This window comes from Mustela nigripes, chromosome 15 (assembly GCF_022355385.1).
Source record: "Mustela nigripes isolate SB6536 chromosome 15, MUSNIG.SB6536, whole genome shotgun sequence".
Classification (NCBI taxonomy): domain Eukaryota; kingdom Metazoa; phylum Chordata; class Mammalia; order Carnivora; family Mustelidae; genus Mustela; species Mustela nigripes.
The window spans coordinates 441024-468913 of NC_081571.1; the positions used below are offsets into that span (position 1 = coordinate 441024).

The window sequence follows — 27890 nt, forward strand, 5'->3', positions numbered from 1 at the left end:
CTGCCTCTCTGCCTACTTGTTGTGATCTCTGTCAAATAAATAAAATCAAGAAAGAAAGGAAGGAAGGAAGAAAAGAAAGAAAGAACGAGAAAGAAAGGAAAAGAAAGAAAGAAAGAAAGAAGAAAGAAAGAAAGAGAGAGAGAAAGAAAGAAAGAAAGAAAGAAAGAAAGAAAGAAAGAAAGAAAGAAAGAAAGAAAGAAAGAAAGAAAGAAAGAAAAGCGGGTGAGGGTCCCACCAAAGCTGGGATGAGGGCGTGCGATCGTCGGAGGCTCCATCAGAGGGTAGGCTGCGGCCGTTCGACGGCGCTGCCTCGGGTACCCCACATCCCTGGCCGAAGTCCGCGTCGCTCCCGGCTCCCTGGATGGAGCACAGCCGCGAGGTTCCGCGCCCAGGACCGCGCCTGCAGGACTCCCTCCACCCCGGGCGTCCTGAGGCCGGGCAACCTGCTCGCAGGTAGGTACGTGGGCGGGGCAGGCGGCATTTAAGGCGGACACCGCCTCCCCCCGGCAGCGGCTGGCGTTTGACCGCAGGAGGTGAGCGTGGGGCTCTCGCCACCGCAGCTCGCCACCGCCGCCCGACGGGACGCTTGCCCTGCGCGCGCCGCCACCGCCAGAGCCCGGACACCAAGCTCGCCTGCCGGCGGCGCCACCGCCTTCGCCATGACCAAGGTGCGTGCAGGCCCCTGGCGCCGGCCAGAGACCCGTATAGAGGGGATGGAAGACGAGGGGAAAGAGGAAGGACTGGCCACCTTTTTTCTGCGCTCCTGACCTCTGCACGGCTCCTTTCCCTTCCCGGAGCTGACTGGGGGGAAGACCCAAATCCATACGCTCTGGGAAGGAACGCCAAGGGCCGTTGGACGTCTCCGATGTGGCAGGTGTCGCCAGGCTGGGGGTTACCAGCCTGCGCTGTGGTCTGTAAAGCCTGCCCTGCCCGGGACTGAGATTCATTGGGCAACGCCCTACCCAAGAAGCGGGACACACGCCGGTGTGCACTGTTGGGAGCAAAGTACTAGGGCGACCCTGGGGCTGGAGGGGTCTTGTCTCGAGTAGGAGGAAGTAACATCCCACCTTCCCCAACTCCAGGATGGGGTCACCCTGAGGAGATGCCGGCAGGGCTTTGCCATCTATCCTTTATACTGGAGAAGAAAGGAGAGAAAGGGCCTGGGAGTTTGAAGGTGGGGGAGAGAGAAACTCTCCACATCCTGCGCCTTACTCTCTCTTAGGTCCCTGACCCACAAAGAGAAGTGCTCGACACTTCTTCAGAAAACCCATCTTGGACCAATATTGTATTTCTGCTTTCTTTTCAGAAAACACTAGAAATTTACTCTGTGGAGCTCAGTGGAACCAAAGACATCCAACAAACAGACAAGGGGAATGGCAAGGAGAAGTACAGAGGCTTGAAGAACTGCTTCGAACCCAGAAAGAATCACTATAAGGAGGAGCTTAGGAAAGAAGTGGATCTGGTCAGTTGATATGGTTCTTAAGCCATATGGGTCCACTGAGTTCTGCCCTTTCCCCTTGAGAACTTGCCCCTATAGCCTACTTCTTAACAAAAGAAGGATCAGTCTCAAGGATTTGAAAATCCGCCTGAGATTTGTTTCCTTGTTTAAAATAAATGGTGTGATAATATCTGCCCTGGGGGTCAGGGCTTCTGCAGGATTCCTGCATTTTGGTTGTAGGCACTCCCAGCTAGAACTCTTGAGGGAAGAGCCTTTGATTCCAGTCCCCACAGGCACAGCCCAGACCTCTCTCCTTCCTGGCTGCTTCATTGAGATAGCTGTACCCAACTGCCAGTTTTTAAGCTGATAGGGTAAAACTACTGGAGCTGGAACCATGAAGGAGAAAAACAAAGCCACTAACCTTGCTAGGTTTTTAGCTATGTATGCCCCGTGAAATAGAATAATTTCACTGGTAAAAGTATATTGGGCTTGGATTCAGAGAACCTTGGGCTCAGTAAAGTTCCACTTAAGTGATTGGTAACTGGGAGCAAACTTGGTAAAGCTCCATTTTCTTTATGTAAAGTGGGAAATAAACAATTTGCATGGGTGAGGGGGGAAAATGAGAAAAGAGTAAGAATATTTTGTAATTTATGCAATTCATAATTAAACTATTTATAATTAGTAATTTTGTAATTTATGGAAGCACAATGTCATTCCTGTGAAGGAAGAACTTTGGAATTGTTAAAGTTGTCCACCATGGGCAAGATCTGCCTCAGAATTGAAATGTGACAGGTTATGTGTCAGGAATGTCAAGGGGGAAACTTCTACAGCAAGCCTGAAGTTTTACTAGATCATCCCTTCAGTTCATTGCAGACTTTAAAACTGTTATTGTTGGCGCAGACAGTAGTGGTGTGAGTTCATGTGGGCTAGAAAGCCCATTGTTAAATTTTCAGGAATTTGGCAAGTTGGTTGACATTGGGTTAGCATCTTACAACTTGGTTATAGTGAAAAATCAGTAAGTACAAGTCAGAGTTTTTTATTTATTTTTCCTGGAGAGCTTGTGAAAAATTTAGCAACACACCACTAGGTATTTGACAGACATTTAAGAACACACAGCCCTGAAATTGCACTGACCTGAATTCAGATCCCAGTTTGATTGACATTCACTTCCTATTTCAAAAAATAGGAATTTAAAAAAAAACAGTGCCTACCTGTTGGAGTAGTTAAAAAGGTTAAGTGAAATAAAGCAGGAGAAAGACTTAGCACAGCACCAGATAATAGTCATTCTTGTTTCCTATGTATCTCTAGCATTCAGGATTGAAGACATATGTAGTCTTCCATAAAATTGCTACTTATAACATGAATATATATCCATTATATCATATGCCTGTTTATTATGAAGAGAATCTCCCTTCTCTGAGCATTTTGGAAAGATGGATAGTATAGAAAGATAATTTTTGTAGTGTTAACTAGTGTTCCCCTGCTTCCCGGCTGAGAGGAAAATCTTTCCTTCTTATTTCCCAAAATTCTCACAAGAATCCTATAATTTAATTTGTGACTGTGTACTGGGATGCCCTCTGGCACATTAGATCCTTGACAAGAACGAAAGTATCCCTGGCTGCTGAATCAACCGACGGGTAATCAACCGACGGGTAACCTGATAGAAGTCTTGAGACGCAGGATGATGCCCTGAGCTATTCTAGTGCTGGCCAGCAGAGTGCGCCACAGGCACCCACCATGCCTCCAGCCCCTCCCTCTCCCCGATGCTCTCGTCCCCAAAGCCAAGGCTAAAGAAGGAAAGATATTCTGCCTTATTCTGCCTCACTGTACAGGCCCCTTAAACTATGAAATACATCCATGCAACCAGTGGCTCTAATCACCTGTTACTTGGATCTGCACAGAATTTAGCACACTGCACAAAACTGTGTCTTAATCCTTTGAATCCCCAGCAATATCTTTCAATCAATATTGGTACAATGACTAAATGAGTAAAGCAGAATCTGGCAGAGGAGAGGACAAAATAATTTTTTAATTGTAAAATCTCATCTCTTAACAGGTAACCTTTTTTTTCATATACTTAAGAGATAGTTCTAGTATCCATCACAGTATAAATCTTTGTTTCAGATGATCAAAACCTAAAGAATCCTGAGTGCTAGGTTGTCTAGGTGGGCTAAAGAAGGCTTCCTTGCCCCCTAGGTTTTCTGAGACAGGAAAAGGCTTCCAATCCTGTAGCCCAGTGGCTCTCAAGGGACAGGATAGGAGGAATTTGCCCCCCCATGAGACATTTAGTGGGGTCTGGAAACATTTCTGGTTACCACTACTCTAGGGAGGGTGTGCTAGTAGGTGACATATAGTAGATGGAAGTCCCCATCACCCACCCAGATAGTTATTGGCCCAAATGTAAGTAATGCCAAAGTTGAAAAACTCTGCTTTAGTTTAATGATTCTATAACAAAATTAGCAAGTGTGGGTCATACTGGTGTTTATTTGGCAGTTTTAAATCTGTAGGGCTTCTCTACCAAATAAACTCTCTGAGTCTCAAGTACTTGATTAAGAAAAGGCTTGCTGCTTCTACCAGAGACTACCTGCCCAATGAGGGCTCCATGGGTAAGGAGTTGTTGGATGGGTCTGGTCTGGTTTGGTATTGCTCGTCACCCTCAACTAATCCCAGAACTCGGGTACTGAACTAAGTATCCAGATTACCAGTACCCGGACAGCAGACGGGTATGCTAGGACTTGCATGTGCTGAAGATCAGATTGAAATGACATACTTTGTTCATAAAAACTAAAGACAGCTAATATGTGGTAAAGGACAAACTAAGTCTGAACTTAAGGGATGGCCAGAAAATCCCCTGGCCGGTGAATCAGAAGGCAAGCCTCCCCTGTAGCAAGACTCTCTTTTCTCTCAGTGCAATAACCACCTGGCACAGAGGGTTTTCTCTCCCTCACTTCCTGGCTCCTCCTATCATCAGTGCTTCTCAGTTTTCATGGGCTGGTCAAAGCTTAGGGTTTGAGTATTTTGGAATTATTAATGCACTCTCTTCTTCCTTTCATGGACTTCAGGATGACCACAAACTCAGCATTAAGGAACTGGAAAAGAAATATGATACAAACATCATTACAGTAAGTTATCAAGGGATTAGGGGTTGGGAAGAAAAGCCCTGGGACTATGCAAAGGACTGTACTTTAAAGCCATGTGCATAAGGTGTATGGAAAAGTAGACGGCATCTTTAGGTTGAAGCAGCAACTTTAAGAATACCAGTCACGCACATGCCCAGTATGTAAAAGAGGGCTGGTTAACTTTAAGAGCTGGTGTGCCTGAACCAAAGCCTGGAGTCAAGCCCCTCTGCTGAGCTGGACTCCTGGCTATAAACATTTCTTTTGATTATAACTGCAGGAAAGCTGTGGTGTCCTTAGAAAGGCTCGGACACTTCCTTATGGTCATGGTCAGAGGTTGCTTTTAATCCTCATGTCCAGGAAGTATAAGGTCTTATCAAAGAATGGGGAAAACCAGTGTTAAAAAGCAACCATCCAGAGTGACAGGCTTACAACACTGCTTGTTCGCCTCTTCCTCTGAGAAGGAACGATGATGACTCCAGGACAGACTGGTATGCTCTCAGGTGTCTGGCAAATTCCCCCACCACAGAAGAACTGCTTCCTTGTGTGAATTCAAACTCAAATTAAATGTCAAAAGCTTTGGTGTCTTGACATCAGGAGATTTGGATACATCTGTTCAAGTCAACAAAAAACCCCACTATGTGCAACACACAAGACAAGCAGTGAGAGGGCCAAAGAGGGATAGGTGATCCCCGGTCTTAAGGACTGAGCAGTTCAGCAGGGGAGGCAGGTATATAAGAGAGTATCATAACATCCAGTCTGTTCGACTTAGATGGTAAAGAGAGAGGAGGTCTAAATGGTGTGCTGAGTGAGTGACAGATTCTTCTGACAGGAAAAACCAGAATGGGCTCCCTGGATGGTGCAGTGTTAAATCAAGACACAGGAGGAAGAATTGGGTTTAAGTTAGCAGACTACCCAGGAGACCAGGGAGAACAGACTATATTTGGAGAGCAATCTGGAGTTTCTGGAAGCTAATGTGTTTGGAAAGGGGAGAGAAAGGGGTGGAAAATGAGACCGTGGAGAGGCAGTTTGTGTGAAACCTTTAAGCACTTCCATATTAAACTAAGGAATAAGGGCTTTATTAGTTACACACAAATTCTAAAGAAGGAAGTGATTTAAATAAGATTGGCTTTCAAAAGGGAATTCTGGTACAAGATATATACAGATATAGATAGGTAGGTGGATGAACTTTTTTTTTTTTTTTTAAGTGGGAAATGGAAGGGTCTAAAAGAATGAGACAATAACCCAGGAATATAAAATGAGGAACTGAAACGAGGTAGCAGCAGTGAGATGGGAAGGAAAGGGGACAGATTCCAGAGACTTTTCAGAGAAATAGCAGGTAGGACTTTGTTTCACTGGGGATTTGAACAAATCCCTGATCCCAGGTACCACGGTAGAGAAGCAGAAGGAGGAGGCAATTTGGTCAGGTGGTTAAGGGGGCCATGGCAAGACATGGGGCTGAGAGAGTAGAGAAAAAGTAGGAAGGAGACAGTGATGACAGAGATGAATTTTATTCTGACTACAAGTTAGTGACTTCAAATCCAGTTATTCAGCAAATATTTGAGCCTCTGAACAATCAGGACACCATATAAAGGACACAAAAATTAACAAAGATAGCGTCTTTTTTTTTTTTTTTAAGATTTTATTATTTGTCAGAGAGAGAGAGAGAGAGAGAGCACAAACAGGGACCGGCAGGCAGGGGAGAAGCAGGCTCCTCACTGAGCAAGGAGCCCAATGCCAGACTCTGTCCCAGGATCCTGGGATCATGACCTGAGCCAAAGGCAGCCGCTTAACCAACTGAGCCACCCAAGAATCCCAGAGTCTTTTTTTTTTTTTTTAATTAAAGATTTATTTTAACTTATTTTAGAGAGAGAGCACATGTGAGTAAGGGGAGGGGCAGAGGGAAAGGATCTCAGGCGGACTGCACACTGGGCATGGAACCCAACACAGAGGTTGATCTCATGACCCTGATATCATGACCTGAGCTGAAATCAAGAGTACGAAGCTTAACCAACTGAGCCACCCAGGCACCGCGTGGATAGTCTTTAAGCTGTCCTTTAAGTAGCTTACAACATGATTAGGAAGAAAAAGTAATGACAAGACTTTCTCCTTAAAGGAGAATTTGTGGGGTGTGGGGAACCTTATGAGTCACAATACAGGATTTCAAGAGGGGTGGAGGGCCCTCTGTATACCTGTGGAAGGCATGCTTACCAGGGAGGGCTTCTGGCAAGAAGTGACTACACATGTGGGCTTGAGTTTGGTAGAATTTAGCTTGGTAGAACTTAGAACTTGGGGTGGACATACAGAAAAGCAGAAAGACACCAGACTTAAGGATGAAAAATTAGCCAGTGCAATATGTAGAAATTCTAGAAAAGAGAATATTTTGTGGATAGTTCCCATATTGGCCTTAACTTTAGTGATTAGCTAAATCCTCCTTAGCCAAGTTACTCTTGTCTCTGGATAAATCTGCAAGTAGCTGAAAGACCTTAGCAAAGTGTAATAAAGTGGCTCTGGAACCCATTTACTAGCTGGGTGATTTAACTTCCAAGTGCCTCAAATTCCACATCTATAAAATGAGGATAATAACTGCACCTTATTCAGTGGGTTTTTGTGAAGGGTAAATAAGCAAATATACAGAGTACATTGCCAGGCTGATATTAAGCATTAATATTAAATATTCTTTTTAAAACAGTGAGAGTTCGGGGAGGTAAGACATCATCCACTTTTCACAGGCCCTTCTTGGGCATGGTAACTCCTACCCACAACCTGCAGAAGAATGACATCTGTCTGAGGGAAGAGAAATGTCTAATTCCTATTTGTTTTTGTCTGGCTTTCTCAGGGTCTCTCCAGCACCCAAGCTGCTGAGCTCTTGGCTCGGAATGGACCCAATGCCCTCACTCCTCCCAAGGAAACACCAGAGATCATCAAGTTCCTTAAGCAGATGGTCGGGGGGTTCTCCATCCTTCTGTGGATAGGAGCCATCCTGTGCTGGATTGCTTATGGGATCCAGTATTCCATGAATACATCCTCATCCCTGGACAATGTAAGGGGAGGTCTCCTTCCAGGTTTTTCTAAACTAGTAATGGAAAAACAACCCTAAAGTAGGCCATTAGTGGGCAGACCAGTGGGCTGCAGTCAGGAGTCCACACTGATCCATCACTGGGAAAATCAAATAATTTTGCCAGCTGTAAAATACAAATTATAGCTGACTTTCTGATGTCTCAGAGCTTGAATTTTAAAGAGAGAGAGACACACACATACACACTATAAGTTCCTAAGGGGGGAAAAAAAGATCTACATCCATGTGAAATATTTTGGGTCTCTCCTCAAAGCTAATTGTATCCCTTAAAACATGGGGAGCATCTATGCCTGCTGATAACAGCACCAAAACCCAGACACTGAACTGGCCAGCATCATGCTAAGAGAAAGAAGCCAGATGCAAAAGGCCACACACTATATGACTCCATTGATAGGAAATGTCCAGAACAGGCATATCCTAGAGACAGCAGATCATAGGTGGCAAGGGCTGGGTGTGGCAGTGGGGAATGACTGCCACTGGGATGATGGATATGTCCTAAAATTGGATTGTGGTGATTGTTGCAAAATTGAGTAAATTCATCAAAAATCATTGAATTATACACTTAAAATAGGTAAATTTTGTGACCTGTAAATGACACCAGGATACCACTGCCGTGTCTCTCACCTTTGCAAGGAGAGCTGTAGCCCAGGACCTGGCTCATTCCTGAAGGCTGTTTTTCTGATTGATGCTTCTTCTCCTTACCCAGGTATACTTGGGCTGCGTGCTTGCCTTGGTCGTTATTTTAACAGGGATCTTCGCTTACTATCAAGAGGCAAAAAGCACAAACATCATGGCCACCTTCAATAAGATGATCCCACAGGTGAGTGGCAGCCATCCCTCTCTGGTCTCCATGTGATTTCAGATGAGGAAGCATCAGATAAGGAGGAGAGTGGGGCCTCTGAGGCAGAGGGTCAGCACTCCATCCTTTGCTGTCTGAGAAGTCTTAGGCAGTCCTTCTGAAGCCCCATTTTCACACAGACTTTTGAGATCATCAGGGAAGTAAGATACAGGAAAACGCTTAGTCAAGAGCGAAATAAGACAAACATCAGTTGGGGCGCCTGGGTGGCTCAGTGGGTTAAGCCGCTGCCTTCGGCTCAGGTTATGATCTCAGGGTCCTGGGATCGAGTCCTGCATTGGGCTCTCTGCTCAGCAGGGAGCTTGCTTCCCTCTATCTCTCTCTCTGCCTGCCTCTCCATCTACTTGTGATCTCTCTCTGTCAAATAAATAAATAAAATCTTAAAAAAAAGACAAACATCAGTCATCACACAACATCTTCTATTACTGTTCTTGAGCTTTGGTGAACTGTTCAAACAAAAGGAATTCAGGAGCTTCTAAGACCAAGTTGTAGAAGTTCAGGAGTGTTCCCCAGTAGCCAAGGAGGTCAACCTACCATTTTTCATCTGTGACCATTTCTGCACCCATTTTGGAGTCTCTCTGCATGTTTCCCCAAACTGCTTTTGGTAAGGGAGGCCCCCTGCTCCTGTCTTCCCACAGGACCCCATGTTAGGAGTCCTCTAGGGAGATCACACACCACTGTTAGCACAGTGGGAAAACCACACTGCCCCTGGCTCACAGAGCTGCCAGCTAGAGAAGGTTCTGGATGGACTCGTCCATGCTAAGAAGTGGGAGATCTGCCTTCTACCCCGTTCAAGTCTTCCTGACACGAGCAAGAGTATTAAACCCTTTGGCTCAGCCATTACAGTCCTTCCCAGACATCCTAGCCAAGATCATTCATCCTTAATTGTCCCTCTCTGTCGTGCTTGGGCTGGTAGTTTGTTATATCTGCCCACAGCAGCGTTTTCTGTTTCCAAGAATATCTCTGAGAGTTCCTCCTCAAGAAAAGATAGTTCTTAGTGTCTTCAGGCCCCAAGCAAAAGTTTTTTGTTGTATTTTTGCCATTCTGACAGCTGTGCCTTCCAGTGCCTCCATTCTGGAGAAGTGGAGAGATGTGGATGGAGGAGAGTTGGCATCATTCTAGGATCTGAAGCATCTGTCTCTCTTTTCTTTTGCAGCAAGCTCTTGTCATTCGAGACTCAGAGAAGATGACAATCCCGGCAGAGGAGCTAGTGGTGGGGGACATAGTGGAGATTAGAGGAGGAGACCGGATCCCTGCAGACATCAGGTTGTTGTCTGTTCAGGGCTGTAAGGTAAGCACCAGAGGGCACCCCAAAGATCACACTCATAACTAGTAGCTATTCTGTTGTCTTCCTAGATCTCAGTGTTACTGGGGCAGGGAACAAGATGCCCAGTCTTGAACTTTTTTCAAAATTTCTTCTAGGTAGATAACTCATCTCTCACTGGAGAATCTGAACCCCAGCCCCGTTCCTCTGAGTTTACCCACGATAGTCCCCTGGAAACAAAGAACATTGGTTTCTATTCTACAACCTGTCTGGAAGGTAAGTCTGGCTGGTTCCCATGACTGCATGTACCACCCATATCACCTCTCCCCTACAGGCTTTATGCTCTTGTCTCTTTAGCATATCTTGCATGGAACTGAAGAGCCCAGAGAACTTTGTAATGTGTGCTAATTGATCATGTAAACCAGCAAAGAGAGGACTGTAAGCAGGCTGTGGTTCCCTCATAGCTGAGGATCCCCAGAATAAAATGTCTATTTCACCTGTAGGCACAGCAACTGGCATGGTCATCAACACGGGTGACCGCACCATCATTGGTCAGATCGCCTCACTGGCTTCAGGAGTTGGAAATGAGAAGACACCCATTGCCATTGAGATCCAGCACTTTGTTCATATTGTGGCAGGAGTGGCCGTCTCCATTGGCATCCTTTTCTTCATCATCGCAGTGTCCCTGAAGTATCAGGTCCTGGACTCCATCATCTTCCTCATTGGCATCATTGTGGCCAATGTGCCCGAGGGTCTCCTGGCCACTGTCACTGTGAGTCCGTGCTGCTAGGTGGCCTTTCCCCTTACCCTATTAACACACAGCATTCTGCTGTGCTGGGTGTGTGCCCACCATACACTGCGAGTCTCCTCCATCTTCAGGGTGACACTCTTGTAAGGGGACACCATGGGACATTCTGAATAGATTGTTTCTTAAACAAATGGAACTGTGATATTTTTAACATTTTTAACACTATCCTAGAAAACTTTCTATTTTCGTTTTTAGGGGCACTATCTGCAAATTGCATATTATCTTCCTTCTTAAAAACTAGATAAGATTAAAAAAAAGATCTAGATAAGACAGATGCAAACCACCACTTACAGATTCTCAGGAAGTCTGACACCTTCCCTACAGTTTCACATTTCTTAAATAGAAAAAGACTCTTTGGCAATTTCTACAACTGAGGAACTTAGGCACATTGTTAAACTCCTACATTTAATAAAAGGAATATGGCATATACGTAGGGATTTATGTGGTTTATCAGCTACTTGGTCAGCTTTGCCACATCTATAACAATACCTCCATCCTGAAACCAGCTTCAGTTCGAAATGATGATTTTTCTCAAAACTTCTTCCTCTCTCTCTCTCTCTCTCTCCTGTCTAGGTGACTCTGTCACTGACAGCTAAACGGATGGCCAAGAAGAACTGCCTGGTGAAGAACCTGGAAGCAGTGGAGACCCTCGGCTCCACCTCTATCATTTGCTCAGACAAGACTGGGACTCTGACCCAGAACAGGATGACCGTGGCCCATCTGTGGTTCGACAATCAGATATTCATAGCTGACACCAGTGAAGACCATTCAAGTAAGTCTTCTGGAACACTCAGTGTGGCTTGAAGCTGTGGACTCGAGTAGAGGGGGCTGAGCAGAACATGGCATCTTTGGTGTGCAGACTCAGAGAATTGGTTGAATAGTATAGATATTAGGTCCAGCACCCACAGCATCCACTGTTCTATTTTCCAGACCAAGTCTTTGATCAAAGCTCTGGAACCTGGGCCTCCTTATCAAAGATAATAACATTGTGTAACAGAGCTGAGTTCAGTCCCGGACAAGAAAGTGTCCCCATCATGAAGGTAAAGCTTCAGTATCACTCAGTCTTAAATCACAGCCTGTTTGAAGTCATTTTCTCTGTTTTGATTTGGCTCTTGATTTAAATCTCTCCCACTGAGTAAAGTTTGTACGAGTAATAGCAAGTCTGACTCACAAGACCTGCAGAAAATTTTCATTACCCTTATTTGCTTTGAGAAATCAGAGATGTATGAAAGTCCTCAGAACATTGATTTAGTTCTATTGAAAATTCTCATTCCTGAAAAGGAATGTACCTTTAAGTTACTTTCCTTTACAAACTAAGTAGATATAATCAAAGTTTCTTTATTACATAAATGCCATTCACTGACGTTTAAAATATAATTGGCAGGAAATAGAAGGATTGACCTTAGAACATCCTCCTGGCACTCCTAGATGCAGCGCTAAGGGGCCCTGGAATGTTAGAATATACAAAAACAAACTTCTTTTCTTTCTCCCCCTTCTTCCTCCCCTTCTTCTCTCCTCTCCCCCTCTCCTTTCCTTCTCAGTCTGTCACTGAGTCTATCTTCTCTGGGATTTTCTATTTGCCATCTGTTTCCTTCACTGACTCTTCCTTTTTCTTAGACTATTTGTTTGGTTGGTTTTCTTTCTCTGTCAGACAGCTCATCAGTTCTCCTCCTGGCCCATGATTTCTCTGTCCATAGCTTTCAAATCCTTATCTCCAATTCTGATTTTTCACCCAAACTCCATGGATCTCCAGTTAGCTGTGTGTTTCCACTTGAAAGTTTTGCCATGCTAGGCTTTCAACAAATTATACATGCCACCTTCCACCTGTACCCAGCCCGGCTCTAAATCATTATCTTGTCCCTTTTCTATTTTTCTGTGGCATAACGATTTTAACTTCCTATCCAGTCCAAAACTTTTGGAAGTTATCTTTAACTTTCTTCATTACTAATATCTAGTGAATCACCAGGTCCTATTATTGTTGCTTCAAATAAATACATAATTTTACTTTTCTGTTATTGCCAGTACCTCACATCTAATTAATTATAACAACCTCTTGATTGGCCTTCATGATTGCGGTTTATCCCTCCCCCCGGTCTTTCTTGCATACCAGGAATTTTCCTTAAGTACTTCTTTAGATGGACCGCTTCACTTAACTTTGCTCAAAAACTTTCCATGCATCTGTTTTCTGCAGCTCAAGCTTTGGACCTTGTCTGCCTTTCAAGGCCCTCTCTATCTCTGCATCCCCCATTTCCACCTGGACGTCCAGGACTTACAGTGGAATTCTTCCAATTCATGCCTTCATTCATGGCATTCTGATTTCCAGAAGGCTTTCTTCTTTTCCTTTCTGTCAGTTATCCACCCATCTTTCAAGACTAGTTCGTAGCAGGTTCCTTCATGCAGCCCTCCAGGTCTCACAGAGCTCAGACTATTTTGAATTACCCTAATGCCAGTAAGCACCATCATCCAGTTTAACACCTCCACCATGGTTCAGTCAGTGGCTCATTGTGGTGCTGTCATTTGTTAGATACTGAGCTTAGGCCATCTGCTGGCTCATTTAAAATAATCACAAAAGAACCAGATTATGTTAAAACAAAAAAACAAACAAACAAAAAAAAAACATTATGTGCTACAAATATTTGTTATCTCTTGATTCTCAGAGAGTTGTGGTTGGAGATGCCTCCGAAACTGCTCTTTTGAAGTTCTCAGAGATCATTTTAGGTGATGTGATGGAGATTAGAAAAAGAAACCACAAAGTAGCTGAAATCCCTTTTAACTCAACCAACAAATTTCAGGTGAGTTTTTCCTCACAACTGAATCTTTATTACCACAAGAATGGCATTTCTACCTGTAAGTGTTCTCTGGTTAGTATGTATTTTGAATGATATTTGACTTCAAAAGTAGCCTTCAGGGATACAGGTCCTGGGCATCTGGTATACCCAGAATAGGTTTCCCTTGCTGGCTTCTTCCCCTATGCCAGAAATAGGTAGAGAAAAAAGAAAAGTGAAGATCTTCTCAGGGCCTGGATGTTCCTGTGAGTGATCAATCTACATTACATCCATCCCCCACTCCCACACATATGCCACCTCCACCACCACAAGGTACCATTTGCACAGATGAGGGGCAAAAGCCACATCCTAAAGGATAAATGAAAACTGGGGGAATGGGGAGAACTAACATTTAATGCTCCCTTAGTCTGTATCTGGCAAGTTGCATACATTCTCTCATTTAATCCTCATGATAAGCCTGAGGTGGGAGTAATTAATCTCAATTTCTAGGTGAGGAAACAGGCCTTTAGAAAATGTTGATGTGACCAGAGTTCCCAAGCATCTAAGTGGCATAACCAGCTTTCACATGTCTTTTCAACTCCCAAGGCTATGCTTTGTCTACTACAACACAGAAGCTGAGCAGTGTAGCTTGGGCCTTGTGAGTAAACTTTGCCCTTTGTGAAGACCAATGAATAGTCTCTCAGATGACTGTTACCAGACATGCTTTTTCTAGTTCTGCCCCATATGCAGTTGACAGGGACCTCCTTTCTACCCATTGCTCAGGAAGAAAATGGCTATCATTGCCTATCTGTATTCACTCATTCCAGACCAGCCAATGGTCAGCTAGCTACATCCTCCTCAGAGTGGGACAAATGACAGTTTGTAGCCTGGTTTACTGCTGCAGGTGGGACTTCCCTTAGACCAAAGCTGAGAGCAGGCCCTTGTGACTTGGTCTTTGCATAACAGGAAAGTATATAAATAAGATAAACATGTTTGTTTAAAAGTTTCTGGTGTTTACCCTCACATTTTGTTTGGACGGCATTTAGGATTGGGAAATAACTGTTGCAAACATCTTTGTGGATAACCAGCCAAAGAAGAATTGTAGTTAGCCAAATAGACAACTAAAAAATGTATGAAGTAAAATATTAAAGCCAGTAAATCAGATTTCTTGTTCAAAACAGAAAGGAAAATAGAATGAGTAATGATCCTTATATAACAATAGTAATGATAGTTATTATATGCTAATTTCTTCATGTATTCAATCTCTCAGTTCTCTCAACTCCATAAGATTGGGAATGAGGAAACTGAGGTACAGAACATTATCCCACAGCTAATAAGGGCCAGAGCCATAATTGAATGGTCTTCTAATCAGGGATAAGACTCGGAATCATGCTGGGGCTCCATCTACTCTAGTAAAGAATTTCCTCATCATGTGAGAAATGAGGAAAAAGCAGGTTCCAAGAGGCCTCATGTCCTAAATGTTGAAGGGGAAAGTAAGCTACCCAGAGTTAGGACTACTCTGATAGTCTGATAGATAGGAGGACCTCTATGGTTTCCTGCAGAAGAGGCCAAAGAGCCATTTTGGAGGCTGTTAGTGCCATTTTATATCTACACATAAGCAACACTCAAAAAAAGAGTCTCCTATGTTGTGACCTTGGAAGGTCTCTGGGGTATCATTCAACTAAAGGAAACAAAGGAGAAAGTCTGTGTCTTACTGATTTTAGAACAGCAATTCTCCAAACTGAGACCAGCTCATAAAAACACTTCTAATAGTTTGTGGCAAACTGGAAAATAAGGATGGTGTTTTATGAAGTTTTATATAAGGATGAATGTATTTAATTTAAAAGATTATCCTTTATATGCTACTTGATTAATATGGGGACTCTGGAGCCTGCTAGTCTGAATTCAAATCCCAGCTCAGCCACTTATTAGGGCCAGTTAACCCCTTGGTGCCTCAGTTTCCTTCCTTGTAAAAGGTAATAGTAATAGTACTCACAGCCTTAGGGTAGTTTCAAGAATTAAATGAGTCAATGTGTGAAGCACTTAGAAGAGTACACACTATAGGGGTGCCTGGGTGACTCAGTGGGTTAAGCCTCTGCCTTCAGCTCAGGTCATGATCTCAGGGTCCTGGGATCGAGCCCCGCATCGGGCTCTCTGCTCAGCGGGGAGCCTACTTCCTCCTCTCTCTGTCTGCCTCTCTCCCTACTTGTGATCTCTCTGTCAAATAAATAAAATCTTTAAAAAAAAAAGAGAGAGAGAGAAGAGTACACACTATAAAAGTGTTTATTGTTTTATTTTTTAAATGTTAAAATATCCTATCTTTGAGGAAATAATAGTAATAATAGATGGGAAGTTTGGGTTTGGTTTGGTTAGATAGTTGAGGTTTTTTTAATATGTTTACTTGGCTATTAAAAAATATATATACATTTGCCCTCTACTTTTTTATATTTTATTGTGCTCCACTTTGGTATGCAAAAGGCTAAGAACTAGAATTTAGAATCAACTGATAGACCCACAATGGTAGATTTTTTTTTTTAAGTAACATACTGATTGTCTTTCAAACACTCCAACTTCCTGAAATTCCTTTCAAAAGTTTAGAAGAGCACCTGGTATATAACAACAGCGTCCATAAGACTAAGCCATTTTATATAAAGTTTTGGGGGTTTTTTGTTTTGTTTTGTTTTGTTTTGTTTTGTTTCAGATTTTTTTTTTCCAATTACTTTATTAGGATGAATCTAGAAGTAGAATCAGTAGGTGAGAGGATTTTTTATATAAAATTGTGTTACTTAATTGTCCTGAAAGCCTATATGTAAGGGTGTCTACTTCCTCCACCCCTATCATTTTCTTTCACTACCAGGCAGTAAAACTGGATTGATTTGGAGACAAAGGGGCATAGGAACTCCTGCTGCCCTCATGCCTGCCTGAACTCAAAATAGCTTGCTACCCATGATAGGGAGGTAGAGACACGAAGCAAGACAAAGTGGCTCATGGTCCCTTAACTCCCATGGGCACCCCAGATATCTGGTTCAATACACAAGACTTCACAGCACAACAGCCACATCTAGCCTCCGTAAAGCAACTAGTTTCTGTTTGAAAGATGAGATCTACTTACTTTGGATTCAAGTTCAGGGTGCCTAAACTGGACCAAGATTAGATTTCCACATACTACTTGACCACAAAATAAAAAGGATAGAACATGCCTGTAGTGAACACTCCTTTTCATGTCAAGGATAAGTAGTCCATGAGAGAAAGGTATATCTTTAATCTTTGTTAATTAAGAAATTGTCCATTTAAGGCCCTCATGAGTAAGGATGGTGTCATCATCCAATGGCAGGGAATATGTTAACATGCTCAGTTCCTTCCCTCCCAGCTCTCCATACACAAAACCGATGACCCCAATGACCAGCGCTTCCTCCTGGTGATGAAAGGGGCTCCTGAGAGGATCTTAGAGAAGTGCAGCACCATCATGGTCAATGGCCAGAAGCAGCCTCTGGACAAGAACACAGCCGAGGCCTTCCACACAGCGTACATGGAGTTGGGAGGCCTGGGGGAGCGTGTGCTGGGTGAGCTCTTGGTGACAGAACCCTTACCTGTTACCTGTTGGGTGTGAGGCTTTATGCCAAGTCAGGGCACAAGTGGAGACAGCCTTATTATCTAGCTGTAAGTAGCTATGGCATCCGCATGAATCATAGAAGAATATGAAAAATATATAGAAGTACTGAGGAGGGTGGGATTGCTTCCAGATAAAAAATATCTGGGAAGATTTTGTGGAAGGAGTTAGATTTTAAACTGGGCCTTGCACAATAATTCTTGAAGGGAGGTGAGGGAAAGTATTTGAAGTAGAGGGAACAACATAGGCCAAAACACAGAGTTAGAAATGGATGGGATGTGTGCCCACATTGTGAGTGAGCCAGTCTGTGTGGAGTGTGGCAGGTAGATGAGATGACATAGTTCCTAGGAAATGGGCAGGAAACATAGATTGGAGGGCATGATATGGAGTGCCTTATGTGGGTGAGGAACTAGGGTTTCATTCCACAGTCAGAGAGCCACAAAAGGCTTTGTGGTGAGTGAACCAAACAGATTTACAGAGTTTAATTCTTGGCAGTAGCAGGGAGAGGAGAGGCATGGGTCTCAGGAGGAAGTGGCAGCCCTCATTGAGGTAAAAGAGGGTAGGAATTTGATCCAAGGCACTCATAATGTGATGGAGGGGTCAGACACAAGACTTCATGGAGGCAGAACAGGTAAGACTTAGCAACTAGTTAGAGGAGAAAAATAAGTTAAAAATAATGTTGAAGTTTCTCACTTGCCTATTAGGGAGAAAATACTGCCAGTAATAGAGACAGGGGTTGTCGGAGGTGGAGGAGAAACCATAAAAATACAGCCACTGGTAGATGCCTAATTGTGGTAACTTAAGTGGTATGTTCTGTCATGAGAATCTGGGTTGACAGAATGGCACCTGTGAACTACAGAATATGCATTCAGGGTAACAGAAGTTCACAGTTGATGATACGGCTCATTAAACATCATAAAAGTTCTTGCCAATAGAGATGGAATCTGTGGAATGTGTATTTCTAAAGGATATTTGGGCTTGTAAAGCAAATGAAATAATTAAATGAGGTGATAATGCTTTAAGCATGTCTTAAATAGCCCACAGCACCAGGTAGTGTTTTCAATGCAGGACTGATACCCATCTGACAAGAATCGCTCTAGGAACCTTGTGTTTGCCCCCTCAGACTCTGCGCTTTACTGAAATGTGTAAGGCAGTGGGGCATGCTGAGAATAAATTTGATATAAAAGCTGATGAGAAAGCCACATGATCTTAGGGGTCCCACCAGACACAGGAATCCCTTCTACCTTAACCTATGAAAAGCAGATGTCTTCTGAGTAACAAAAGGTTCTCCATTCCTAATGGCCTTTCTCTCACACTTTCCTTGATTAAAGACCAAGCTTCATACCCTTCCCTTGGTGTCCCAGATTCTTTCCCCAGTTTATGTAGTAGCATATGCTGTTTTCTCTGCCTCAGATGGCCTTCCCATCCCTAACCCTCCCTTCTCCCTGAAAAACTTTTAACTCTTTTCTCAAGAGTCAACTCCCATGTGACCTCCTTGGGGAAGTATTTCCTGATTCCCCAGGTGGCTCTACCCTATAACACTCACTATGCTTTTTTATGCTTTACCTCTTTATGTCTCTGTCCGTACAGTAAACTGAGACATCTTCCGAGGCTAAGGCTACCCCCTCTTAGTTTCTATATCCTTAGTACATACCAGAAAATCCAGTGGGCACATAGTAAATTACCTTTTGAATGAACTATATCCTTCCTAGGGGTGCCTGGGTGGCTCAGTGGGTTAAAGCCTCTGCTTTCGGCCCAGGTCATGATCCTGGGGTACTAGGATGAAGCTCCACATCGCTCTCTGCTCAGCAGGGAGCCTGCTTCCCTTCCTCTCTCTCTGCCTGCCTCTCTGCCTGCTTGTGATCTCTGTCTGTCAAGTAAATAAATAAAATCTTAAAAAAAAAATACGTCCTTCCTAATTACAGTTTGCATGTTGAAATTGAAAGAATGAAACAACTCTAGTATACTCTCAAGTATTAGTAAAATAGTAAAGGAGTGTGTGAAAATGTTCCTCCTTTTATTTCTTACCAAATTTCATTGACTCCCAAATTCATGTGCATTCCAGGTTTCTGTCATCTCTACCTGCCAGCAGACGAGTTTCCAGAAACTTACACATTTGATGTAGATACCATGAATTTTCCCACGTCTAACCTCTGTTTTGTGGGGCTGTTATCAATGATTGATCCCCCTCGGTCCACTGTACCTGATGCAGTCACCAAATGTCGAAGTGCAGGGATCAAGGTGGGAGTTATTATCCTGACTTAGGAAGTCCTCCCTTTATGTTATCTAAGGATGTTTGTCATAGGAGATAGTATTTAAATCTCCGATAAATATCATAATACCCTTCTTTTTATCTCTACTTTCACTATACTAAAATTCTAGTAATTGTCCAATAAAGGCAAAATATTGTGTCTGTATGGAACAAACCATGATAGTAGCACGTGAGAACACCATGAATTGACTTTATCTTGCCTTAGACTATGATAGACAATAAAAGGTTTTATTACTTAATCTTAAGGTTTGGCCTCCAAAACCCATTTGCCTTCATATTACCAAAGCCAAAATAATTAATTCAATTACCATGTTAATAGCAAGACTGTCGAATCAACATGAAGCTGTCTCAAGTACACGTCCACTAGCCCTTTCACAAGTAAGGTAACATGCAAAGGAAAGGGCCTCCTCTAATGTCAGAAAAGGAAATGAAAGGTGCTCAGAAGCAAGGACAGAGCCAATGAGATCAGTGTGTTCTTCAGAGACAGTTTTGTCTTTGATCTAAAGATCAAGAACTGCCCATAAGGGCAAACCACGATAATCACTAATATTCTACCAGGTCATGGTAGAGTAGGTGATACTGTCTGGCCAGCCAAGTTTCTCATTGTCCACATGCCTTTCTCGTTGTTTGTGTTCTAGGTTATTATGGTTACAGGTGATCATCCAATCACAGCAAAAGCTATTGCCAAGAGTGTGGGTATCATTTCAGCCAACAGTGAAACAGTGGAAGACATTGCAAAACGCCTCCACATTGCTGTGGAACAAGTTAACAAGCGGTAAGCACAGAACCAGTGTAGCAGAAACTAAAGTTCTTATTCAATTCCTTATCCTTGTTGGCTCTAAAGAGCTGTGCTATTTGGAGCAAATCCTCTATTTGCCCCACACTCTTTCAGGGTAATGCCTGGCTGGTACCATGGTACCACTGGTATCATGAAAATTACCTGTGATATATTCCTTATATGAAATTTTAAAACCTAAAAACCCAATGGAGCAGATCTGAAAACTTCAGTGCCACATTCAGAGTGAGAAAAACTGAAACAAAATGTACATGAAATTACTTGCCATTGATCCAGTTGTATAACCAGGAACATGAAGAACCATCTGTGTTTGGTGCCCTTCGTGCTTATTTTAAGTATTTGTTCGGTTGCTTCATAATGTGTAGCTATATGAACATACAGTTGTCTTTTTTATTCGGTAGTAAATAGAATGAAAGCTTCCTGAGGAAAGACTCAGTTTTTCCTTCTGTCTCCTAACTCTTGTAGTCATGTCTGTCCTTTAGTCCATTTGTCCATCCATTCATTCATGTGTTAACTTCTTTCAAGAATTGTTTTTTTCTTCTTGTTGTTGTTTTAAAGATTTCATTTATTTATTTATTTGAGAGAGAGGGAGATCATGCATAAGCAGAGGGACAAGAAGAAGCAGCCTCCCTCCTAAGCAGGAAGCCCAAGGTGGGGCTCAATCCCAGGACTCTGGGCTCATGACCTGAGCTAAAGGCAGACACTTAACCAACTAAGCCACCTCAGTGCCCCTCAGCAATTAATTTTTGAGTGCCCACAATATACCAGGCACTGTCTTGGACACTGGAACTGTAGTAGCAAACAGACCAGACACTATCTCTACCCTTGGGGAGCTTTCCATCTAGGCAGAGGGACAGAAAAACAAAAGCTACTTCTGATGTGATAAGTACAGTGAAGGACACACAGAGGACAAGGGTTCAAGCAGTGGGAGGAGTCCAGAGTCACCTGGACTGTTGACAATTTAAACGATTAAAGATTCCAAAGTCTCAGTGTAAAAATAAATGTCATTGGCTTTATTATAATTTCATGAATGTGGGGGGAAAAGGGAGAAACCAATGAACCTCTTCTGGTTTACCCAAGCATTTATACTCTTCAGAATACAGTTCTGTCAGTTAATAAATTATTACCAGGGCAACAAATTACCAATTAAGACAACCACACAGAATTCTAGCTTCTGGGCACAACAATACCTGAAAGTCTGAGAGTATTCCAGCACTCCTTTGTGTAAACAACATTCATCGACAAAAGATTTTTGGAGCTTTTCTTAACTTATTTTTTTTAATTATCTAAATTGAATTAGCCAACATATAGTACATCATTAGTTTTTGATGTAATGTTCAATGATTTATTAGTGCTCATCACATCACGTGCCCTCCTTAATGCCAAAAATAATAGGATTATACATAGCCATGTAACTCATCTCACTGAATGGGAGATGGGATAGATAACATGGACCTAAAAAAGCTCCAAACATGGGACGCCTGGGTGGCTCAGTTGGTTAAGCTGCTGCCTTCAGCTCAGATCATGATCCCAGGGTCCTGGGATTGAGTCCCGCATCAGGCTCCTTGCTCAGCAGGGAGCCTGTTTCTCTCTCTGCCTCTGCCTGCTGCTCTGCCTGCTTGTGTTCTCCCTCTCTCCATCTCTCTGACAAATAAATAAAATCTTAAAAAAAAAAAAAGCTCTAAACTAAAGAAAAAGGAGTGCAGTGTTTTGTGAATAGAGTGTATAAGCTAAGATTTGAAAACAAAAATGTGGAGTGTTAGCCAAGGGAAGGTGAGGTGAGAGACATGCATGACTGGAAAAGGGGAAAGACCTGTGAAGGCCTGAGGGCAGTGGAGAGTGTGGGGCACTCAGGGCTGGGAGTCCCACGGGCTGTAGGGGAGAGCCAAAGGGTGAGGTTCAACAGCAACAGCTGCAGCTGGGCTTGCAGAACACCTTGGGGACTCTGGGGTCTGCTCTAAGCACAGTGGAAAGCCTCTGAAATGGTTTAGCAGGGAACATCACCGTCAGATCTGCATAATCAGTAGTTTCTAGAACCTTACTTTCATCAGCAGCAGACAGCAGTTTTCCCCAAAAAGGACCTCAATAATTGTTCTGCCTACACAGCTCATTGTGCTGTAGACACTATAAATCGGAAATAAGCAACAACAAAGAATGCTTACCATGTGTTTTGACATAAGCTGAAGTCTAGGACCCAAAACATACAAACAGGAAGGTTTCTTTTACCCTCTTTTTATTCCTTAAGTCAAACATTGCCCCACAGATGCTCCCACCCATTTCTACAAGCAAAAGGCTACTTGGCCTATTCTGATTGTATATCAGAAAATGACCTTCCTGTTTCACCTTAGTTTACTATCTTGAAATGGGGACCAAAGTGTTCCCAGAACTCATAACCCCTATCTTCCCACTAAAGTATTAGTATTAGTACTAAAGTATTAGTGTCAAGGACATTGGGTTCCAGGTGAAGTCAAAGAGGCTTCAGCCTACTTCCTGCCCAGAGCAATGGTTCAGCCTAAGATCCAAGCTTTGGCCTCACTCAGTTCCTTCTGGCCCTTCTAGGGACGCTAAAGCTGCAGTGGTGACTGGCATGGAGCTGAAGGACATGAGCCCAGAACAGCTGGATGAGCTCTTAACCAACTACTCAGAGATCGTCTTTGCCCGGACATCCCCCCAGCAGAAGCTGATCATTGTGGAGGGCTGTCAAAGGCAGGTGGGTGGTCAGCAGCACCCAGAGAACATTTCAGGTCTGTCACTGTCCTGTAGGGAAATGCAGGGCTGAGATTTGGATCCCAGATCAGGGCTATGACACTTCTTAAACCTCTCGAGAGATAATTCTTTGCCTATCTTTATAACCTTACATTTCTACACTCTCGGGGCTGCCCCTCCACCCTTCTTTGAGAGCTTCCTGCATACAGGGCTTTCTGACAATGAAATATTTTTTTCTGTGGTAGGTGTGCATATAGAAAGATTTGAAAATGTAAGATACAGAAGAAAAAATTTAAAGACAATATATAAAAGATCTACTTTAGTCTGCCACATACAATGGTTTTAATTATGGAACACATCTTGTTAGGAGTTTGTTGTTCCTGCTTCTGGGATTTCCCGGCTTTATCTTTTCCCAATAACAGGCCAATCATCTCAGTTCCAGTTGACCCTACATCTGGAGGGAGGAAAGGGAGACTATGTTGATCTTCCTTCTCTATGACCCCTTAGATCTGCTGATTCCCATTTTCTCATGTGTCCCCATAGAATGCAGTTGTTGCTGTGACAGGAGATGGCGTTAATGACTCTCCAGCTCTAAAGAAGGCAGATATTGGGATTGCCATGGGGATAGCAGGTTCTGATGCAGCCAAAAATGCAGCTGACATGATCTTGTTGGATGACAACTTTGCATCCATAGTCACAGGGGTGGAGGAAGGTGAGTGAGGTCTCAAATGGTCTTACGAAGACAGGGGTCACCTGGGGGGATCGAAAGCAAGTCCTATGAAAGCAACATCTTTGCCTAGGTCGCCTGATCTTTGACAACCTAAAGAAGACTATCGCTTACACCCTGACCAAGAACATTGCTGAACTGTGTCCCTTTCTGATCTACATCATTGTTGGGCTTCCCCTACCCATTGGCACCATTACTATCTTGTTCATCGACTTGGGCACAGACATAGTAAGTAGCACTAAAGGGAACAGATTCTGATAACTGACCCAGGAGATGTAAACTTTGGGGCCATTACCTTCAAGGATGAGGAGATGGACTAAATTAGTGCTCCTCAAACTTCGATGTGATGGGGCCAGAAGTTCTGCATTTCTAACATGCTTTTAAGTGATTCCAATTCTGCTGGTCCACCAGCCACACTTCAAAGCAAAGGACTAGAGAGATCTCTCAAATGTTTGGAAGTTAAAACCACTTCACTTCCAATAAGAGCTTTTCAAGACGTGAGTTCTTAAGCCTCCCACCAGCATATGCCATTGGTCAGTTTCAGCTAACATGCCTCCCTTTCCCTTTGAGAAGATAGAGCTATCACTTCATAGCCCCTGTAACACCAGGGGCCCAATGGCCTATGTGATAACCCACAACTGCCCCTTGTCAAGTCAAAGAATCTGTGATCTGGAAGCCCGTCACCTACATGCAGTTAGAAGTAGAAGGTATTGACATGTGATCAGGCCTCATTTTGACCTACAATAATATCACCCAAACCCTTCCTTCTTCTGGTATGTATCCATTTAAGAAAGTATCAGGACAGTTACCCACATGGTTCCAGTTTATGTAAGCAAAGGGGGAAGAAGGCAACAGTGAGCGAGCTGAATTCACAGTGAGGATGCTCCAAATGGCCACCTCCTACCCTCTTATTTGATACAATACCCAGGCAATCAACACATTGCAGAGAGACAAAAGATATCTTTGCCTTAGAGGGGAACTGGGATCCTCCTGGTTTACAGTCAGATCATTTTCCAGGCTCTTTCAATTCACTTCTTTTTCTCCACTGCAGTGCTTCTCACAGTGTGATTCAGGCATCACCTGGGGAATTGTTAGAAACAGATTCTATGGCTCCAGCTCAGACCTTGGGAGAGACCCCAGGCGGGAGGTGGGACCCAGTGATCTGACCTTTAACAAGCCTTCCAGGTGGGAGGACCTCTGAGAGAACCAGTGTGTTCCAGTGGCATGCCTAAGGAAAAATCTGTCTAGAGGGGGAAACAACATGTTTTATAGTTAGCATCTTTAGAACTGCCAGCACATGGTGACAATTAAAAAAAAAAAAAAAGATTGATTTTTAAAGCAAACTCTTTTTTAAATTCTCTAGAAACAATGAATCCCCATTGCCTACACCCTGGATAGACCAGTTACATAACCCTACCACCACCACAGTCTACCCACCTCCCACCCTGAGGCCCATGGTTATGCCACTGCCATTATCGCTCTGTTGGTATAGCACAGTGTTTCAGGGCTAGGCCTTACAGACTCTCTCCCCTCTAGATCCCCTCCATTGCCTTGGCTTATGAGAAAGCTGAAAGTGACATTATGAACAGGAAGCCTCGCCACAAGAAGAAGGACAGACTGGTGAATCAGCAACTTGCCATATACTCTTACCTGCACATTGGTACGATGAAGCCATTGCTAGCCTATCAGATAAAGGACCACCCCGAGAATTCATTCCAGTCACAGTCAGAAACTGTTTTTCCTTGGAGGCAGGGTTGGGATGGGATGGGAGGAACCGAAAGGAAACTGAGCACAGGTGCAATTCTGAAGTCATGTATAGAACATCTGTCCTTACCTCTTGTGCTTTCAGGCCTCATGCAAGCTGTGGGAGCTTTTGTTGCCTATTTCACTGTGTATGCACAGGAGGGCTTTAAACCCAGCATTCTCATTAACATCCGGGTGGAATGGGAAGATAGCAATGTGAATGACTTGGAAGACAGCTACGGACAACAGTGGGTAAGGGAAGGAGGCTCTGCCTTCAAAGTCCTGCTATTCCCCTCCTCTCACTGCCTTGCCAAGACTGATGCACAGATTTCATTTCCCTGGACAGCCTTGATGAGACAGAGAAGGTGGAAGTTTTCTTAGTTAATAGGGCTTATGGGCCGCTTTGTTATATTGGTTTGGCCTTTGCCAGAACTCAGCCTCCTCTCTTGAATTAGATGCCTTGAGCTCACTTTCTTACATTGGCTTTGCAGTTGATATGGATGAGTGACAGGTCCAACAATATCCACAGTGGGGCCAAATCAATTAAGTTAGCATCTTCACTACTCAACCAAATAAAGAAAAAAAAAAGTTTCTTTCCAAACACAAGGAGGTGATCCTCTGTCAATCTTGGTGAGTAGGGAAGAGAGTAAAGCTTCACAGAACTACATTGAAATATTCCTGAAGTTTTCCCTCTGGGGTTTCACAGTCTCCTTTTTGTCCATTGACAGACATGGTACCAAAGGAAATACTTAGAATGGATGGGCTATACGGCTTTCTTTGTTGGCATCATGGTCCAACAAATAGCAGATCTAATCATCAGGAAAACCAGGAGGAACTCCATCTTCCAGCAGGGTCTCTTCAGGTACTGCCCACATCCAACCTGGTAGTTCAGCCTTGGGAATTCGATGCAGTAATGATGAGGGTTGGGCCTTTAATTCATGAGGCCTTGACTCCCTTGATTGTGTGGTCCTATGGCCATGTGAATTCAAAATCTGTTTGTCTTTTATGTTTCTTGTAGAAATAAAGTCATCTGGGTGGGGATTGCCTCACAGATTATCATTGCATTAACCCTCTCCTATGGGCTTGGAAGTGTCACGGCCCTAAATTTCACGATGCTCCGGTGAGTTCCTTTAAATAGTAGACAGGAAAGAGCCATCCCTGTCTGAGCTGTCACAGCCTAAGTAAATATTAGGATTCCAGTGGGGTTTTTTCCCCCTCAGGCTTTCAAATGAGATAAAACCAAATTGGCTCTATTTTAGTCAGAGATTTTGACCTGTGAGTTTTCCCAGAAGAGGCAGTGGGTCTTCTAACACCATCCCATCTCTACCTTCATCCAGTAGGCCACTTCGAAGGCATATATTGCTTCTACCAAACACAGTCCAGTTTAAATAAGAAGCTTGCCAGTTTTATGTTGTATAACCCAATGGATGTGTTGTTCTTTCCAATAGGGCAGAAAAATGAACAAGAAGCCCTCTGCCCACTGGCAGGGTACTTGGCCCTTTCTTTGGATACATTCAGACTTACCTTCCTCCCTTCTGCTTCCAGGCCTCAGTATTGGTTTGTGGCTGTGCCATTTGCCATTCTGATTTGGGTGTATGATGAGGTGCGAAAACTTTTCATCAGACTCTACCCTGGAAGTAAGTAGTAATAGGATTTTTGAGACTCTGCGTATCTACTTCAACAGACTCCTAATTTCTCATTAACCTTTTTCTACCTCTACAGGCTGGTGGGATAAGAACATGTATTATTAAGACCACCCTATTTCCCAAGCTTCCCAGTGTTCTTCATCTTCTGGCTGCATCTGGAAGACCCCTGCAACAGCAACTCATCAAAATGCAGAAAGAGAAGGCAAAAAATAGTATGAAAGATACTTACTAAGGTTTTGTACTTTCAGAGATTCAGCTGTTTATATATGATTTGCCTCTCTATACCCATCTTCCTGTTCAAAAATAGGTGAACTTCAAGGGAAGAATGACATGTTGATATGTATATAAAGTTCACTCACGTTAAGTAGTCTTGGGTAATCCAGTCACCTGTTCAGATATTCCTGCTAGATAAGATTGCTCAAACCTCCATTCCATACCTAACTAAAAGTCCAGTGACCTCCCTAGATACTCTGAATGGGACTTCATCAAGATCAAAAGCTTTTGCACAACAAAGGAAATAGTTAACAAATCCCAGAGAGTTTTTAATTTCATAGTCCCCATGCTTAAAAAATGGTTACTTAGCTAAAGGTTTGCAAAAGGTGGAAGTGATGGCAGATTTACATCACAGCAATATGGGCAACCTCAGTTTTGACTTTCAGACATCCTTCTTAACTGTTCCCAGTCACCCACTGCATCCCTATTTATCCCGTACCATCTCACCAGTCCTTTGGGGCCCTCCCTCCTCCCAGCTGGACTCCTCCCTCCACGTCGCCCTCAACTCCAAAACTGAGCTCCATGTCCATTTTGCACAGCCCAGCTCCAGATGTTCTCCCAACCCAAAGAGGTTTTCATTTACCGTGATTCAGCCTCAATAGGGATGCACTGGGGTTTAAAATAGTAGTATTTATTTCATGTAAAATGGTTGCAAAGCACTCTCTGGCACTAATTTTATACCAGTTAAGTTTCATGCTTTAACTTCACTTTATTCATGTGTGACGCATACATCTATGTTGACAGCCCCCAGGAGGCCTCATTTTTAAGTAAAAGGTGTTTTATAAAACCCA

At 43.4% G+C, this 27890-nt stretch overlaps 1 protein-coding gene across 1 annotated transcript; it reads left to right on the top strand.

Annotated features, from left to right (window-relative positions):
* The first annotated feature begins 524 nt into the window (after window positions 1–524).
* Window positions 525–27890, top strand: ATP12A (ATPase H+/K+ transporting non-gastric alpha2 subunit). The gene is made up of 23 exons (XM_059377687.1): window positions 525–668; window positions 1307–1462; window positions 4501–4560; window positions 7394–7597; window positions 8340–8453; window positions 9646–9780; window positions 9912–10029; window positions 10257–10525; window positions 11135–11333; window positions 11492–11601; window positions 13219–13353; window positions 16697–16889; window positions 19002–19177; window positions 19847–19983; window positions 22564–22714; window positions 23254–23422; window positions 23511–23665; window positions 24974–25097; window positions 25287–25432; window positions 25909–26042; window positions 26199–26300; window positions 26726–26817; window positions 26903–27890. Exons 1-23 carry the CDS (start codon window positions 660–662, stop codon window positions 26929–26931), a joined length of 3117 nt encoding a protein of 1038 aa, XP_059233670.1. The 5' UTR covers window positions 525–659; the 3' UTR covers window positions 26932–27890.

What these genes read in the sequence shown, in the direction of transcription:
- ATP12A (XM_059377687.1), top strand. An exon ending in CCTGGGGGAGCGTGTGCTGG is followed by an intron (nt 16,890 to 19,001) that starts GTGAGCTCTTGG and finishes TGTGCATTCCAG; the next exon opens with GTTTCTGTCATCTCTACCTG. An exon ending in GTGGAACAAGTTAACAAGCG is followed by an intron (nt 19,984 to 22,563) that starts GTAAGCACAGAA and finishes TGGCCCTTCTAG; the next exon opens with GGACGCTAAAGCTGCAGTGG.